This window comes from Gymnoscopelus microlampas, assembly GCF_963454915.1.
Source record: "Gymnoscopelus microlampas genome assembly, chromosome: 18".
Classification (NCBI taxonomy): Eukaryota; Metazoa; Chordata; class Actinopteri; order Myctophiformes; family Myctophidae; genus Gymnoscopelus; species Gymnoscopelus microlampas.
Window position 1 is genome coordinate 6,035,987 of NC_139955.1, and position 19,065 is coordinate 6,055,051.

Below are 19,065 nucleotides of genomic sequence, written 5' to 3' on the forward strand. Positions count from 1 at the left end.
GCTTGACTTGAGTGGGTTCGATTCCCACTCGAGTCAAGTGTCCCCGGTAACTTGGGGCAACGGATAAATTGACTGATATCCTTAGTGATGGATAAATTGACTGATATCCTTAGTGATGCTTCCCTTTGCAGACTAACTTCTAGAAAAACAAGTTAAAACCACCATGAAACCTGTAACTCTCAGCCAACAGCATAGCTCAACTGGTAGAGCGTCTGTCCAATAACATGACTTGGCTTGACTTGAGTGGGTTCGATTCCCACTCGAGTCAAGTGTCCCCGGTAACTTGGGGCAACGGATAAATTGACTGATATCCTTAGTGATGGATAAATTGACTGATATCCTTAGTGATGCTTCCCTTTGCAGACTAACTTCTAGAAAAACAAGTTAAAACCACCATGAAACCTGTAACTCTCAGCCAACAGCATAGCTCAACTGGTAGAGCGTCTGTCCAATAACATGACTTGGCTTGACTTGAGTGGGTTCGATTCCCACTCGAGTCAAGTGTCCCCGGTAACTTGGGGCAACGGATAAATTGACTGATATCCTTAGTGATGGATAAATTGACTGATATCCTTAGTGATGGATAAATTGATTGATATCCTTAGTGATGCTTCCCTTTGCAGACTAACTTCTAGAAAAACAAGTTAAAACCACCAGGAAACCTGTAACTCTCAGCCAACAGCATAGCTTAACTGGTAGAGCGTCTGTCCAATAACATGACTTGGCTTGACTTGACTGGGTTCGATTCCCACTCGAGTCAAGTGTCCCCGCTAACTTGGGGCAACGGATAAATTGACTGATATCCGTAGAATAACTTGTAGTAGTGTGCTGGTTCAAATCCAGTTCAACCCAGGACCGAGCGATCCTGGGTTCGATTCCCACTAACGTCAAGTCCCCGGTAAATTGGGGCAGCGGATAAATTGACTGATATCCGTAGAATAACTTGTAGGAGTGTCCTGGTTCAAATCCAGTCACCACCTTAGTAACTGAGACAGAATCTGGCCAATTCGGTCTCAGTTACTGAGATAGATAGATAAAGGGTGTGTAGAGTAGGCGGAGTAGAGTAGTGAGTAGAGTAGGGGTAGAGTAAAGAGGGAATATAGTCGGGGAGTAGGGGGAGGAGTAGGAATAGGAGTAGGGGGAGGAGTAGGGCCCAGAGTAGGGGGAGGAGTAGGGGGAGGAGTAGGGGGAGGAGTAGGAATAGGTTCCAGAGTAGGGGGAGGAGTAGGAGTAGGGCCCAGAGTAGGGGGAGGAGTAGGAATAGGGGCCAGAGGAGTAGGAATAGGGCCCAGAGTACGGTGAGGAGTAGGAATAGGGCCCAGAGTAGGGAGAGGAGTAGGGCCCAGATTAGGGGGAGATGTAGGAGTAGGGGGAGGGTGAGGAGTAGGAGTAGGGCCCAGAGTAGGGGGAGGAGTAGGGCCCAGAGTAGGGGGAGGAGTAGGAATAGGGCCCCGAGTAGGGGGAGGAGCAGGAATAGGGCCCAGAGTAGGGGGAGCAGGAATACTACTCCTACATCTCCCCCTACTCTGCCCCCTACTCCTAATCTGGGCCCTACTCCTCCCCCTACTCTGGGCCCCACTCCTACATGTCCCCCTACTCTGGGCCCTACTCCTCCCCCTACTCCTATTCCTACTCTGGGCCCTATTCCTACTCCTCCCCCTACTCTGGCCCCTATTCCTACTCCTCCCCCTACTCTGGGCCCTACTCCTACTCCTCCCACTACTCTGGAAGCTATTCCTACTCCTCCCCCTACTCTGTGCCCTACTCCTCCCCTACTCTGGGCCCTACTCCTATTCCTACTCCTCCCCCTACTCCCCGACTATATTCCCTCTTTACTCTACCCCTACTCTACTCACTACTCTACTCCGCCTACTCTACACACCCTTTATCTATCTATCTCAGTAACTGAGACCGAATTGGCCAGATTCGGTCTCAGTTACTAAGGTGGTGACTGGATTTGAACCAGGACACTCCTACAAGTTATTCTACGGATATCAGTCAATTTATCCGCTGCCCTAATTTACCGGGGACTTGACGTTAGTGGGAATCGAACCCAGGATCGCTCGGTCCTGGGTTGAACTGGATTTGAACCAGCACACTACTACAAGTTATTCTACGGATATCAGTCAATTTATCCGTTGCCCCAAGTTAGCGGGGACACTTGACTCGAGTGGGAATCGAACCCACTCAAGTCAAGCCAAGTCATGTTATTGGACAGACGCTCTACCAGTTAAGCTATGCTGTTGGCTGAGAGTTACAGGTTTCCTGGTGGTTTTAACTTGTTTTTCTAGAAGTTAGTCTGCAAAGGGAAGCATCACTAAGGATATCAACCAATTTATCCATCACTAAGGATATCAGTCAATTTATCCATCACTAAGGATATCAGTCAATTTATCCGTTGCCCCAAGTTACCGGGGACACTTGACTCGAGTGGGAATCGAACCCACTCAAGTCAAGCCAAGTCATGTTATTGGACAGACGCTCTACCAGTTGAGCTATGCTGTTGGCTGAGAGTTACAGGTTTCCTGGTGGCTTTAACTTGTTTTTCTAGAAGTTAGTCTGCAAAGGGAAGCATCACTAAGGATATCAGTCAATTCATCCATCACTAAGGATATCAGTCAATTTATCCGTTGCCCCAAGTTACCGGGGACACTTGACTCGAGTGGGAATCGAACCCACTCAAGTCAAGCCAAGTCATGTTATTGGACAGACGCTCCACCAGTTGAGCTATGCTGTTGGCTGAGAGTTACAGGTTTCATGGTGGTTTTAACTTGTTTTTCTAGAAGTTAGTCTGCAAAGGGAAGCATCACTAAGGATATCAGTCAATTTATCCATCACTAAGGATATCAGTCAATTTATCCGTTGCCCCAAGTTACCGGGGACACTTGACTCGAGTGGGAATCGAACCCACTCAAGTCAAGCCAAGTCATGTTATTGGACAGACGCTCTACCAGTTGAGCTATGCTGTTGGCTGAGAGTTACAGGTTTCATGGTGGTTTTAACTTGTTTTTCTAGAAGTTAGTCTGCAAAGGGAAGCATCACTAAGGATATCAGTCAATTTATCCATCACTAAGGATATCAGTCAATTTATCCGTTGCCCCAAGTTACCGGGGACACTTGACTCGAGTGGGAATCGAACCCACTCAAGTCAAGCCAAGTCATGTTATTGGACAGACGCTCTACCAGTTGAGCTATGCTGTTGGCTGAGAGTTAAAGGTTTCCTGGTGGTTTTAACTTGTTTTTTCTAGAAGTTAGTCTGCAAAGGGAAGCATCACAGTAAAGACACCAGTGGGATTTGAACTCATGGCCTCTGGATCATGAATACTGCGTCTCAACCCATTGAGCTAACTGTTGGCCAAGAATTACAGCCTTCCTGGTGCTTTGACTTGAACAACAAACAAGACAAATACATTTATTTTTTCACCATTGTGTCACTACCGAAACGAAAGTTTGTCACTACCGAAACGAAAGTTAAATCCGAAAAAATCACTAAGTGTGGAGGCCAAAATCGGCCCCCCAAAAACCTGTTAGGAGTACGTTTCAGGCAATTTAGAGTTGATTGGCCTCCACACTTAGCGATTTTTTCGCATTTAACTTTCTTTTCGGTAAAATAAATTTTACCGAAACGAAAATTACCAATCAATTCTAAATTGCCTGAAACGTACTCCTAACAGGTTTTTGGGGGGATGATTTTGGCCTCCACACTTAGTGATTTTTTCGCATTTAACTTTCGTTTCGGTAAAATACATTTTACCGAAACGAAAATTACCAATCAACTCTAAATTGCCTGAAACGTACTCCTAACAGGTTTTTGGGGGGACGATTTTGGCCTCCACACTTAGTGATTTTTTCGGATTTAACTTTCGTTTTTGGTAAAATAAATTTTACCGAAACGAAAATTACCAATCAACTCTAAATTGCCTGAAACGTACTCCTAACTGGTTTTTGGGGGGACGATTTTGGCCTCCACACTTAGTGATTTTTTCGGATTTAACTTTCGTTTCGGTAAAATAAATTTTACCGAAACGAAAATTACCAATCAACTCCAAATTGCCTGAAACGTACTCCTAACAGGTTTTTGGGGGGACGATTTTGGCCTCCATACTTAGTGATACATTAGTGAAACATTTCCTGATTATTTTGGCTAGGCTAGAAAATTGGAAAAATGACAAAGATATTCTTTGATTTTTATTCTGGGATGAAAGATTTGAAAAAAAAAACTATTTTGAGCTTTTCTCAGTGTCAGTCCCAAATCAAAAGAAGCCAAAATACTAAGCAGAATATCAGGAAAATTGAGCATTTTCCTGATTTTTTGGTGGGATAGAAAATTTAAAAAATGAAGCAATACGATACGATACAACTTTATTGTCAGGTTTCACCGAAATTTGCTTTGTGTCCATGACGTCACCGTTCAAGATACAGGCAGGACATACACAATACATTACACAAAGTACATTACAGGACATACATCACAGAAGCAGACAGAAACAAGCAATGTTTTATTTAGGTTCTGAAACGAAAATCAGTAAGATAGACTTGAGAAGTGAATTCGAATTGAATCTCAGATTATACTAAGATACCTTCACAGGCCCGGGGGATCTTAGTATAATCTGAGCTTCAAATTGGAAGTGAATATTTGAAAAATTGAGCAATATATAATTTGGGGTCTGAAAGGAAAATCAGTAAAATAATTGTTTAAAAAGTGAATTGGAATAGAATGTGAGATTATTCTAAGATCCCCTGACCGACATGCATGCTTGAGTTTTTTTCTTTGAAATCATTTATAGTTTGGGAGATATTTAACTTTAAGCGCCCCATGTATTGTCGATGCGGCAATGGACATTTAAAGGCAGGCTTACAACTACATACTTACGCCCAGTAACCTCATTCATACTTTAAAATGTTCATCTTACAGTGGACATTTTTGCCTGAAAAGGAATCTTTGAAATGTTGCATAGTTTTAGAATTGTACTCCTTTAAAAGTTCAGATATTTAGAATGGAGGCGGATGGAAGGTTTTGGGACCTTAAAAAACACTTTCACCTAGAAACTCCATTCACAGTTCAAAAATTCCACCTTACTGTGGACATGCATGCTTGAGATTTTTTTTCTTTAAATAATTTGTAGTTTTGGAGATATTTAACTTTAAGCGCCCCATGTATTGTCGATGCGGCAATGGACATTTAAAGGCAGGCCTACAACTACATACTTACGCCTAGTAACCTCATTCATACTTTAAAATGTTCATCTTACTGTGGACATGTTTGCCTGAAAAGGAATCTTTGAAATGTTGCATAGTTTTAGAATTGTACTCCTTTAAAAGTTCAGAGATTTATAATGGAGGCGGATGGAAGGTTTTGGGACGTCAAAAAAACACTTTCACCTAGAAACTCCATTCACAGTTCAGAAATTCCACCTTACTGTGGACATGCAAGCTTGAGAAACTTTTTTTTTAAATCATTTGTAGTTATGGAGATATTTAACTTTAAGCGCCCCATGTATTGTCGATGCGCCAATGGACATTTAAAGGCAGGCTTACAACTACATACTTACGCCTAGTAACCTCATTCATACTTTAAAATGTTCATCTTACTGTGGACATGTTTGCCTGAAAAGGAATCTTTGAAATGTTGCATAGTTTTAGAATTGTACTCCTTTAAAAGTTCAGAGATTTAGAATGGAGGCGGATGGAAGGTTTTGGGACCTCAAAAAAACACTTTCACCTAGAAACTCCATTCACAGTACAAAAATTCCCCCTTACTGTGGACATGCATCCTTGAGATGTTTTACTTTGAAATGATTTGTAGTTTTTGAAATATTTAACTTTAAGCGCCCAATACATTGTCAATGGCAATGGATATTTAAAGGGAAAAGGGTACAAACTTTGCCAGGCTAAGTTAACAGAACAAGTCAGAACCTCTGTGGTTTAGATACAGGACTTGCAACCAGAAGGTTACCGGTTCAAATCCAACCAGGACAGGTTTCCAACCAATACCTGACTGTAGTGACTTTTTTTGGTCCCTAACATTCATCGAGCTCTGGACTTAGTACATTGATTTTTTCACCATTGGGTCACTACCGAAACGAAAGTTAAATCCGAAAAAATCACTAAGTGTGGAGGCCAAAATCGTCCCCCCGAAAACCTTTTAGGAGTATGTTTCAGGCAATTTAGAGTTGATTGGTAGTACTTTGTAGTGACACTTTTTTTGGTCCCTAACATTCATCGAGCTCTGGACTTAGTACATTTATTTTTTCACCATTGTGTCACTACCGAAACGAAACCGAAACGAAAGTTAAATCCGAAAAAATCACTAAGTGTAGAGGCCAAAATCGTCCCCCCGAAAACCTGTTAGGAGTAAGTTTCAGGCAATTTAGAGTTGATTGGTAGTACTTTGTCGTGACACTTGTTTTGGTCCCTAACATTCATCGAGCTCTGGACTTAGTAAATTTATTTTTCACCATTGGGTCACTACCGAAACGAAACCGAAACGAAAGTTAAATCCGAAAAAATCACTAAGTGTGGAGAGTCTAGAGTTGTACTAGTAAGTCGACCAGCAGGCCGACTTATGTAAAATAATTTTTTTGAGATTATTCCTTCAGATTCTGTCCAGAAAACACGCAATATGGTACACTGCATCTCCATAGTCATGTGATTCTGATGGATCTGTCTGAATATTTCATATTCCATCCTATTTGGCTTACAGTGGCTTCCAAAGTTTTCAGCATTGGTCAGTTTTGAACAAAATGCCTCAAAACATGAACGTGTGTAAGCAGTGCAATTTCCGTGAAGTTTTGCATGCAGATTCCCACTAGGCCGAGGAAGAAATGCCCCCCTTTTCACATTCACATTAGCCTGTTATAGCGCCACCAGCAGGTCTAATTTAGCAAAACACATTTTTGGAACAAAATGCCTCAAATCATGAATGCAGTGTCCGATTGAAAGGCCTAAGAAGAAATACCACCCTTTTCACATTGGCCTATTATAGCGCCACCAGGAGGCCACAATAACCTACCTGACCTGGCGGAGACCTGTGCTCCGAGGAGCACTTTTTCTAGTTTCATCTGGGATTGTACCACGAATAAAAAGGCATTATTTAATGTCATATATTGAGAGAGGATGAAAATACATGATTTTCGTAGGAGAAATAATCGAGGTTTTTCAGTTTGTCGAAAAAATCTTGAAAGAAAAGAACGTAGTATCGCGATTCGAATCGTATCATGAGTTAAGTGAATTGTTACATGCCTACTCGTTATGGGGTAATTTGCATAAATCAGCAGGGACTAGAGAAGAGAACATGCATGGCAAAAATGATGATGAAGATATTGCACGTTACCAACAGGAGGCCAACATGCAGTAAGGGAACTCAACCGTCGCTCGGATAAATCAAAACAAAGACCCTGTTCATGCAGGGTTTTCCCATGTAAAACTTTAGCTGGACAGGGCTCTTTCAGAGATAACCCCCCACCTTTATTTCTTAGGAAACAGGGGGAGGGAGGTCCCTCCGTGTACCTTGATGACATGGGACTTGAACCTGCGAACAGTCTGTAGCAGAGGCAACCGACCAAGCACACCACACCATTGTGCCAAGGCACCTTTGGACCCTCAGCAATGTCTTCTAGTGCTTTTGAGTTGTTCTTTTGTACTTTATTTTTGAGGAGGAGGAGGAGGAATGGGATTTGACCATGAAGTCTCTGACCATTAGACCTCTACACCATCACTCACTCTATGTAGGTGTCTTAGTATTCTTGAAGTCTTCTTTTGTATGTTAGCCTTAGTTAGTAAAGTTGAAACACTCCAGCATTAAACTATAGGAGGACTGGAATTTGAACATGGAAACTCTGTGCAGAAAGTCTGATCATTTGACCAATACACCATCACTCAGACACTCTCAGCAGATGTCTCTTACCACTTTTGAAGCGTTCTTGTGTATGTTAGCCTTCAATTAGTAAAATTGAAATACTCCAGCATTTTTAAAGCTGTAACTTTTCTGTTCTACTCCGGATTTGAAACCAGCCCTCTTGCATGAGTGCTGTTTTTTTTTTTACCCCTGAGCTAGTAGAGCCTGCCTGTTTGCTCAGGCAAGAATCTGGGGGTTGCTGAAATATGTGACAGCAACACCCCTCACTCCAAGCTGCTGACTATGGTTACTGACTATGGTTATTGGTTACTGACTATGGTGCTGACTATGGTTAATAACTATGGTGCTGACTATGGTGCTGAGTCTGCTGACTATGGTATGGACTATGGTGCTGACTATGGTGCTGACTATGGTTAATAACTATGGTGCTGACTATATCTTCCACCTATAATAACATAAATGGTAAATTTATATGCATTTATATAGCGCTTCTATCCGAAGCGCTTTACATTGATTGTGCCATTAACCCATTCACACACACATTCATACACCGATGGCGGAGGAAACCATGCAAGGCACCAACCTGCTCATCGGGAGCAATTAGGGGTTCAGCGTCTTGCTCAAGGACACTTCGACACTAACTCTAGGGGAGCGCCCCAGCCCGGGATCGAACTCGGGAAACTTGCAGTTTTCCAGCCCCCCCCCCCCCCCCCCCCCCCGCACATAACATAACAGAACAAAGAGAGAAGCCAAGTTGTTACAGTAGCTAACTGGCTTTGTATTGAATGGTTTGTCTCTTCATTACTACTGAGTCGGTGCCCATTGAGCTGTGTGTTGATTGGTGGTTGCAGAACGGACTACCAGACACCCAGGCCAAGTTCCACATCATGTTCCTGTTCTTCGCTGCCTCCATGTTCTCTGTCAGTCTGGCGTCGCTGTTCGCCTACCACTGCTGGCTGGTCTGCAAGAACAGATCCACACTGGGTACGGGGGCTGTGTGTGTGTGTGTGTGTGTGTGTGTGTGTGGGGGGGGGGGGGGGGGGGGGGGTGCGTGCGTGCGTGTGCGTGCGCGTGCGTGCCTAAATGACACCATCATTTAGAACAGAGTGTTAAGGTACAGTAGCTGCATACTCCAGCCGAACAGCCTCAGTCCTCAGAGTTACTACAGAGGGCCCGCCAAATATTTGTGTGATAGGACAAATCTTTTTACATTAATCACATGAAGCCTAGGAGAACTTTAGCCAAAAATAGCCTTGCAGCGTGAGGCGTTGTGCGCTTGTAGATTGGTCAAAACAACAACAAGTCAAACAAGTAGTCCATGAAGCTATCTATGAAATCTATGAAAAGGTTTACACAATTTTATACATATGTAGTGGGGGGCCCCTGCTTCACCTCTCTCTCAGTCTCAGCTAAGGGGTCTTTGGGACCCCTGCTCATGTCATGTCTCCCCACAGAGGCGGTGCGCTCGCCAGTGTTCCGTCACGGCACCGATAAGAACGGCTTCAGCTTGGGCCTCAGTAAGAACGTCCGGCAGGTGTTTGGTGACGAGGTCAGATACTGGCCTCTTCCTGTCTTCTCCAGGTGAGTGTGACTCATTATCTCTCGTCTTCGACATCAACATTTTATTGACAATATAACATTGATATAATATAATATTATATAATAATATAAAAAATATCTAATAATGGGCGCTCAGGTGGACCGCAGACAGACAGACAGACTGCAAGACCGTCAGTAAGGAGGACGGAGGGTTACACTTGGCCTAGATTACACACACACACACACACACACACACACACACACACACACACACACACACACACACACACACACACACACACACACACACAGAGGAGAATGTGAAGCCCTCCTAGGAGACAGAGCTAGGGTACAGCTGTAGGCCAGATCATCGATTCCTAAACTTTTTCAGCTGAGACCCAAAAGATAAATGTGGTGCCTCTCGCCGGGACCCAAACGTACCAAAATACATGATGAATTAACCACTTAAACCCTTCATGGTTGACCGGAGTCCCTCAGGGCTCTATACTAGTGTATTTATAGTTTTCTGTTATTGTGGCCATAGCGGAATATAGCAGATCGACAAGCTTACAGCGTGCCGCGTTGCGCCGCGTTGTAAGCTTGTCGATTTTCTGCGAAAGCTTTCCCCACAGTACGGATGTTGGGGTTTAAGTGGCCAAGCCCTATTTAGTACTGAAAATAGACGATGTACAAGCTCACAACGTGTCGCTTGTAGATCTACTATTTATGCGTGAGTGTGTGTGTGTGTGTTTGCAGTCTGGGTGATGGATGCTCCTTCCCCACCTGCCTGGTCAACCAGGACCCAGAACAACCAACGTCTCCCATCAGCCACAACCCTGCTAGCAAGAGGTGAGATATGCTGCTGTCAGTGGCAGAAGAAGTACTCCCATTTTTACTTAAAGCTATACTAGGTAACTAGTATAGCTAGTATAACGTTTATAAACACATTTTCTATTGAAGCGGTGGTGGGGCGCCCTTCCTGCGAAAATGACATCATCCGGCCGGAAACGGAAACACACCGGTTTCCTGTTTGGCCAGGAACTAGCGCGCTATTAACACAAAGGAATCTCACGCTGTTTTTATGGTATTATAGGATTTTAAGATGGAAAAACAACAGCAAAAGAAAGCACAGCTCACGGTAACTAAAGCTCCACTGGCTAAGAGAAACGATCCGTAGATAGTATAAAACAATTAAAAGAATGCTTTTTGAAACGCTTCCGCCTTCCGGTGAAAACAAATGGAATTCTGGGTAATGCAGGACTCAGCAATAGACCTGCAATGACGGTAGTGACAAGCAGAGGCTGCTAAAATCGTTTTTTTTAAAGAAACCTAACCTAGCTTTAAGTAAAAATACCACAAGTATCAATACCACAATGCAAACATACTCTACAAGTAAAAGTTTGGTATTCTGGATTTGCTTGAGTAAAAGTACAAAAGTATTGGCATTGAAATGTACTTAAAGAAGTACCAAAAGTAAAAAGTACTCATTATGCAGAAATGTCCCATTTTCCAATTTTCAAAATGAGTAAAAATCTTTTGAATATTATAGCAGATCTACAAGCTCACAATGCTGTTATTTTCAGCATGCAACCAAGTGTAAAATCAGCCATTACGACCCTATCAAGGCACCGGCGAAATACATTTTAGTCGACTAAATCAACTGTAGCTTTAGTCGACTAAAATGTTATGATATTTAGTCGACTAAAACTAGACAAAATCTAAAATATTTCAGATGACTAAAATATAGGGCAGATTCACACTATGGTCTCGGGTGCGCACTCCAGACCGCTTGGCAGGTGTCGCGCTAGTGTGAATGTTGCGTTCCCCGAAACGGAGCACCGTTCCGTTCCCGAAACCACCTTCGGAGGCAGTCTCGGATCCGGATCATGCGTTTTCGGGTACGGTACGCTGCAATGTGAAAGCAAGCAGGAAAGGACAGCCAATGATGAGAGCCAAGTGTAGAGAAAGTGTTGAGAAAGTGTTGACTAGACTCAGTCTCTTCTTAGACCAGTGTGCTTTGCAAGCTGGTAAAAAAGGCGTACCGGGTTTTGTAATGTTATTATATTGGCAGAATCATCCTAAGTCGATGATGATGATGATGATGATGATGATTCTCCCAGCACAGTGGAGGCCCACCCGTTCCCAGCCAAACCCTTGAGGGAATCACAGAGCAGACTGCTCACTAGCACGCCCTCCTGGACAGAGAGTGACAGTGGAGAGGACAAGGACAAGAAGGGTGAGAGGACATGGGCCTGTTAGCCTGTTAGCCTATCAGCTAAACAGCTGTTTCCTGGTTGTTACAAACAGGAAATTCAATAAATAATAATAATAAAATAGTAAAGGTTGGAATCTTCAGGACAGCTGTGTTATTTATTTTATTTTATTTTATTTTATTTTACTAAAGTAAAAAGTAGCATACCACAATGTAGAAATACTATACAGTATGTTTGTGAAATAAAAGTCCTGTATTCAACAATTTACCAGAGTAAAATTACAAAAGTAGAGACATCAAAATATGCCTACAGTAGCAAGGTAAAAGTACTAAAAGGTTTAAAATGTATCAAACTTTTTTGAAAATAAATAGCAGATAGACATATTTGTATTTTCAAATAACCGAAGTATAACATACATAGGACTTAAGTGGTTAATGCATACTTTTACAAAAATGTTCACAATAAAAATAAAGACGCAGATATACAAGCTCTATCTGCTATTTTTGAATAGCCAAAGTATAAAAGGTTAAAGTGGTTATAATTATTGTGATGCTATATGATGTGAACACATTTTGCTGGGGACCCCCTGGAACACCCTCCAAGGACCCCTGGGGGTCCCCGGACCTACTTTGAGAACCAACGCTCTAGCGGCAGTGATGTCAGACTTGGGTGCTCTATTGTTCAGGTACATCCAATCCGGTGATGATCATAGAGAATGAGGCGTAGCCCCGCCCCCTTTGAGAAGCGCCACCCTGGATCCAGAGAGAGTAAGTAGCTTTGAACATCGTTGTATAAACAGAAGCATCCAACATATATCATAACGTAAATATCATCTCTGTCGGGTGGAAAACTGTTGCTTTTCAGGATTCAAATTCAAAAATAGCAAAAATAGCAGCTCGACAAGCTGGAAACGTGATGCTTTGCGCCGCGTTTTGAGCTTGCAGATTTGCTACTTTTGTGCGACGCTGTAGTATGATTTAGGGCGTTAATTTACGGGGGAAAAAATATCCATAAAATATGGACATTTTTCTGCCCGACAGCAACGATATAATGTATTTTATAATGACAATCTGCTATTGTTTCCTCCAGCAGGTCCGTGAGCCGTGCCTATAAGGAGTGTTGTGGAGATGGAAGTATTCATGTCATATTAATGTCATATTAATATCATATTAGGGCCCCAGAAAGTGTATTTTTTTCTCCTTTGGATATCATGTCCAGAGTGCTCGCCCGCAGCGTTTATTGATGCCCACAACGTTTGAACCGATCAACCCGTTGCTATGTGCGCCAACATCCTGTCATGTGCATTATTATAGGGGTGTTGGAAAACATCCATTCTTGTAAAAATCGCGATTCTTATTATCAAAGATTCAGAATCAATTCACAATTTCCAAAAATCGATTCAAAAATATATATATTGAAATTATTTAAAAAAAAATTACAGGTGAAAGTTACAGGACTTCTTACTGTATGGTGTGTGTGATAGGAAATGTAAGCTTACCATAATCCCAGTAAACATTAACATGTCTTCAGTCATATTCAAGGGCTTTAGGGGAAACTGTTACTTGCATCAAGGCAATTATGCTGTGTTTCTGCATCAAATAGCACTACACCTAATCTAAAAGATACCATCAAAGCCAAGAATTCTTACAAGCGACCCTCTCTGGTATTATATAATGTTTTGAGCTGTAAATAACTAGGCTATACTTGGTTGTTTAAGTCCAGATGACAACAATATGGGTGTTGTGAATGAAAATAGATAAAACAGATTGGGAATCATTTTTTAAATGAGAATCGATTTCTGAATCGAGAATCGTTTTTGAAAAAAAGAAAAGAAATTGTAATCGAATCGTGACCCCAAGAATTGGAATCGAATCGTAAGATAGCAGAAGATTCACACACACCTAATTATTAGCACAAATAGCTTGGCTGACACAACGTGAATGTGGACTTCTCATGGTTGTGGTGATGGATTCAACGTCGGGTCGTAAATGACCGGGTTGTCAGACACAGACAAGAAGGATCAAATGAGTGGAGCTCCTCTCCAGAAGTTGAACTATTGTCCGCTTGAAGCGCCCAGGGGCGGTGGGAAGAGGAGTCGCACCAGCGGGTCTTTACATTACCATAGGAATGCATGGCAGACATGGCATTGCCAGCTCAGAAAAACACTTTCTGCACGGCCCCTTAATGTCATAATCAATACTGAAGTATGTCTCCTGGCATCACACACACACACACACACACACACACACACACACACACACACACACACACACACACACACACACACACACACACACACACACACACACACACACACACACACACACACACACACACACACACACACACCAAAAAGTAGTACATTCTATTCTCCTTTAACAACTTTAAACCTGGGCCTCACTATTTTGGCCATGTTTTCAAAAATGGTTCCAACATTTTCAAAATCATTCAAAAATAGCAGATCGACAAGCTCACATGCGTCGCATGGGCTGTTTTTTTTAACCAGGGCTTAAGCGGTTGAGATGTCCTTTTCCTTACCATTTTGCCTTTTTTATCTGACCTTTTTGCCTTTTAATTTTCCTTTTGTATTGGTAGAAAGCGACAACTGTTAGCACATGAATCACATGTTATGTGAGATGCTTTTTGCAATTGCATTCCATTAATCCTAGTTTCATTATATCATATCGTCTCTGTCAGGTGGAAACCTCATATGTACAAAACAGTGACTTTTCAGGATTCCAATTCAAAATCTGCTACTTTTGATGCTTTTGTGTGATGCTTTTGTGATGATTAAGTAGGGCTTTAATTTACAAAAAAAACACAAAAAGTTCAAATATGGAGATGAGAGGTTTCTGCCCGACAGCAACGATATATATTTAGTTAAGTTTGTATATTAATAAGCACAGTGCGCCACTCTGTGGCGTTGCAATGTGACAAGTGTTTACCATGTATTTTACACAGTGTGTTGTTTCTTCCAGTTATGATTTCTTATGATTGTTCAAATGAATGGAAGAGCTGGAAAAAGCAAGCTACGCGTGGAAATTATACAACTATCTTCCAATCTTTTATTTGTGTTGCATTTCTTAGCTTATATGGCACAAATAATACAAAACATAACTTTGCCAAACATTTGCACACAGGTATTTTAAATATAAACTACAAAAAGCATCGTTCTGATTGAGGTGACATTATTTTACAGTGCACTGCATTGATTGTCCACGTGAAGTAGAATCAGGCTTTAAGGAACACGCCACCCATTTTTAAATTCATATAATTGGTCCACGAATGCAGTGGTTCTCAAACTTCTTTGTGTCAAGGACTCCCAAATTAATATGTGTATGGCCACGGACCCCCATCCGTAAATATGTTTGTTGGCAAGGCCCAGGGACCCCATAAGATTTGTGTTGTTAAAATGTTTCAAAAACATTCCAAATGTGTAAAATTCTTTCAAGGTTTTTTGAAAATGGCAGGTGCCATTTAGGTTTAAAGTGGTTCAATTGAGTTTGATGCTATATCAACTAATTTTGCTGGGGACCCCCTGGAACCCCCTCAAGGACCAACTTTGAGAACCACTGCACCTACTGCATACTCATCATAAGATGGCAGCATTTCAGTCTGCTCACTCTGTCTGTCTCATCGGTGGGCTGTGGACAGTTCAGAAACCTGTCTACCAGTTACATCACGATGAGGATTATTACAGGCTGACGCTGTAATTGAAACAACAGCTTTTGTCTTTCTGGAAAGTTAGCATGCTGAAATACTGTAGAAGCCATTGTTATTGCACCAATGAGGAATTATTTCCACCGTCCACTTCTGAGACACAGAGCGTGTGAACAGAAATAGTGAGCATTAGTGCTAGGGTTGCCAACCGTCCCTTGAAATAAGGAATCGTCCTTATTTGGAATCATGACACACATCCTACAAGTTCAAACAGCTAATATACATATAGGCTACTATAATACAGGTTGTTATAACCACTTAACCCATTGAGACCTGGAACACATTTGTGTCACTTTAGAACTCTTTGGCTATTCAAAAATAGCAGATATAGAAGCTCATAGCTATGAGCTTGTAGATCTGCTATTTTTTGAAAAATCGTGAATTCTTTTTTTTTTCTTTTTTCCAAAAACTGTCTCTGTACTTCGACCGTTTTCCCCCCCGTCTACACCAAATCTCTTTGCCAAAAATAGCCAGTCTACAAGCTCACAAGCTTGTGAACTTTTAGATCTGCTATTTTTTTATCAGACGAGACGACCCGCTGAATTTAAGCATATTACTAAGCGGAGGAAACAACAAGGACCCCCCCCCCAGGGTATGGATGCTGGGGTTCAAGTGGTTATTATATACAAAAACTGTACATATATACAGTGAGATTTTTTTTTTTTCTGGGCATCCCTTGTCTTTCGTAGTTGGCGACCCTAGTGAGGACTCATACAGTATGGGGACATGGAGAAAAAAAAGGTTTTTCATGTCCACTCCAACATTGTCTTTCTCACTCTGAGGCATGTGTGTCATCTCAGGATGTCAACCAACAGTAAAGCCTGATTCATACTTTGAGGATTTTGCTCGACCTTCAAGCTCACAACATCGCATCGTGTATGCCAGTGCCCAAAATGATGTATTTGGCTGCGGAGTGCCGATCCACCATCAAAGAGTTTGTGCCAGGGACCCCCAGAAGCAAATGTTAAAAGTGTTAAAAATGTTCGCTTAAAAAAAAAAGAAGATTTACACAAATCTACAAGCTTGTATATCTGCTATTTTTGAATATCCAAAGTATGAATATGGTTAATGTGGTTAAAATGATTGTGACGTCATTTTGCTGGGGACTCCCTGGAACCCTGTCAAGGACTCCTGGGGGTCTCCGGACCCCCCTTTGAGAACCAATGGCGTATGCCACACGTTGTGAGCTTGTAGGTCCGCTACTCTCGGCTGTTCTTGGCATGTCACGGTCACGCGACGGAGCATAAAAGGGATATTTGGGATAAGGGAACATGTTTGGGGTCATTTTAACATCTAAACTGGCTTTTGTGTTTCACCTCAGACAGTTTTTAAGTTGCTTGATTCAATATTTAGATATTTGATATTGTTTTCAGACAAGCCCCCTTCCTATATAAACCCATTGTAACTCCATTTTAACCATGTTAGACATTGTCCTTCTAATGCATGGGGGGGCTGTGTTTTTTCAATAACTTTTTACATTTTTTCATTTATTAATTCTTTTCATTTTCCAAACCAGTTTATGAAAAAAGTTATAAAACAAAACACAGCCCCCTCACGCATTAGGACAATATCAGTCACTGGAACCAGGGACAGGTGTTTTCAAGTTACTGAATCATGCAACTTAAAAACTGGGGTGCACACAAAAACCCAAGTAGACATTAAAATGACCCAAAAAAAATGTGAAACTTAAATATCTCTTTAATGTCACCGTCGTGTGGTAAACACCACAACACGGACAGAATGTGTAAGTTGCATTGTAATTACGTATAACTTATAAGGGCTCTATTGAATGACTCAGAAACGTGTTCTTGTGTCGTAGCATGAGTGAGGAGGACGTTATGGTTATTATGTCACATTGACACACTGGCTCTTCCTTAATGTTAATTAATTCATGTTAATGAAGTCATGTTAATTAAATCACGTTAATTAACAGCTGTTCCTGGTGGACTGCTGCTAACGCTGTCTGCTGGTAGTCTACATCGCTGGTTCTCAACAAGGCTCTATGCACAGCAGCCATATTATCACTTCCTTCACAGGTGTTACCAATGATACTAATGAAGGCTCTGTTCCATTTAGTGTCGCACAGTGGTTTCCACGACCCCCATAACTCTGAGAGTGTACAAATGGAACCAAATGGACCCTTATCAGAGTTACACACCTGTAAGGGGCCATTTGGAAGCCCATGAGGGTCCATGGACCCCAACCGTAGACCCACTGGTGTAACAGAGTGTTTCCAGTGAGCCAACATGTACAACATCAGCACCGTGACTCTGTTTGACCAGAATGGAACAGAGCCTTCATTAGTATCATTGGTAACACCTGTGAATGTCTTCATAATATGGCTGCTGTGAATAGAGCCTCACCCATGGGTGATCGGGAACCACCCAAGGGTCCAAATGGACCCTTGCGGGTCTGTAAATGTTATAGCAGTGGTTCTATAACCTTTTCATGTCAAGGACCCCCAAATGAATATGTATTTGACCGGAGACCCCCTTCTGAAAGGTTTTGTGCCAGGGACCCCCAGAAGAGAGGATTAATGTAAAAAAGAAAAATCTGCTAAACATCTGCTATTTTTGAATAGCCAACATATAAATGGAAGTGGTTAAAAAAGATTGTGACGCTATGTTAACTACTTTTGCTGGGGACCCCCTGGAACCCCCCCCCCCCCCCCCCCACAAGGACCCCTGGGGGTCCCCAATTTCAGAACCAATGTGTTATAGTTTACAAATGGAACCAAATGGACCTCTATGGGCCTGTAACTCTGAGAGAGTGTACAGAATAGATGGAGCCAAATGGTTCCATTTGGTTAGGATGTCTAGGATGCAGATAGATTTGGGGTCCCAGAGATAGAAAATGTCTATCAAAAGGGGGTCCGTGGCCTAAAAGCATATCTAACTGGGGGTCCTTGAAATGACAACGTTTGAGAATCACTTAACTAAACTTTATTACTTCGACCCCACACTGCACTGTTAAAATCCCTTAGTGTTCATTTAACTCTGAGAGGGTACAGATACTGTAGGTCTTTACCAATTCTTTGCAGATCTGTAAGGGTCCAATTTGGACCCCTGTGGTGGTCCTCGGACCTGAGGTTGAGACACAGTGGCCTATAATGTCTGGTAGCCTACATAATCAAACTGCCAGCCAAAGAACAAAGAACGCAGACTGTTTGTCTCCAGGGGGTTGGCACACTGGCCTTCTATAATGAAGATTCATTTTGTTTTCCTGGCACAAAAAGGGGAATGAATAACACAAACAAAATGAATATCAGTATCGGCCAAATTGTTCGCCTCGGAATTACCATATCGTTGCATCCCTAGTTTCCCTAGTTGAATGCTTTGTTTACTCTTATGACTGAATGTGATTAATAATGTCTGTGGGAAATGAAAACACAAGTCTTCTTGTGATTGAATGTATACAGTATGCTTGTTCCAAAAGCCTTCATGTCGTGTCGATCTATATTTTTCTATTCCCCCGGTCGGTGGGTCGGTCGGTGGGGTCTATCTATGTGAGGTTGTTGTGTGGGGGGGGGGCGTGGTGGTTGTGTACAGGTGTGATGTCTACAGAGAGAATAAAAATAAAATAAAATGAGGTGGCCTGCTGTCTGCTTGTTTCTTAATGTGTATGTATGTATATCAAACTTTTTGACCCAATTATGTATTATATTGGCTGTGGACCCCCATCTTAAAATATTTAGTTCCAGGGACACCCAGAAGATTTGAGTTACAAATGTTCGCT

At 42.1% G+C, this 19,065-nt stretch overlaps 1 protein-coding gene across 3 annotated transcripts in view; it reads left to right on the plus strand.

Annotated features, from left to right (window-relative positions):
* The window catches only part of zdhhc2 (zDHHC palmitoyltransferase 2), a 35,850-nt gene extending 20,171 nt beyond the window's left edge, over positions 1–15,679 (plus strand). Inside the window, exons 8-13 of one of the 3 annotated variants that reach the window (XM_084085833.1) lie at positions 8,710–8,842; positions 9,313–9,439; positions 10,154–10,246; positions 11,518–11,633; positions 12,296–12,377; positions 12,700–15,679. In XM_084085833.1, coding sequence (XP_083941959.1) covers positions 8,710–8,842; positions 9,313–9,439; positions 10,154–10,246; positions 11,518–11,633; positions 12,296–12,336 — 510 coding nt within the window. In that variant the 3' untranslated portion in view covers positions 12,337–12,377; positions 12,700–15,679. Of the gene's footprint in view, positions 1–8,709; positions 8,843–9,312; positions 9,440–10,153; positions 10,247–11,517; positions 11,634–12,295; positions 12,380–12,699 lie in introns of those variants that run through there. The other 2 variants (XM_084085834.1, XR_014602835.1) reach the window with 2 other exon arrangements.
* Positions 15,680–19,065: the final 3,386 nt, after the last annotated feature.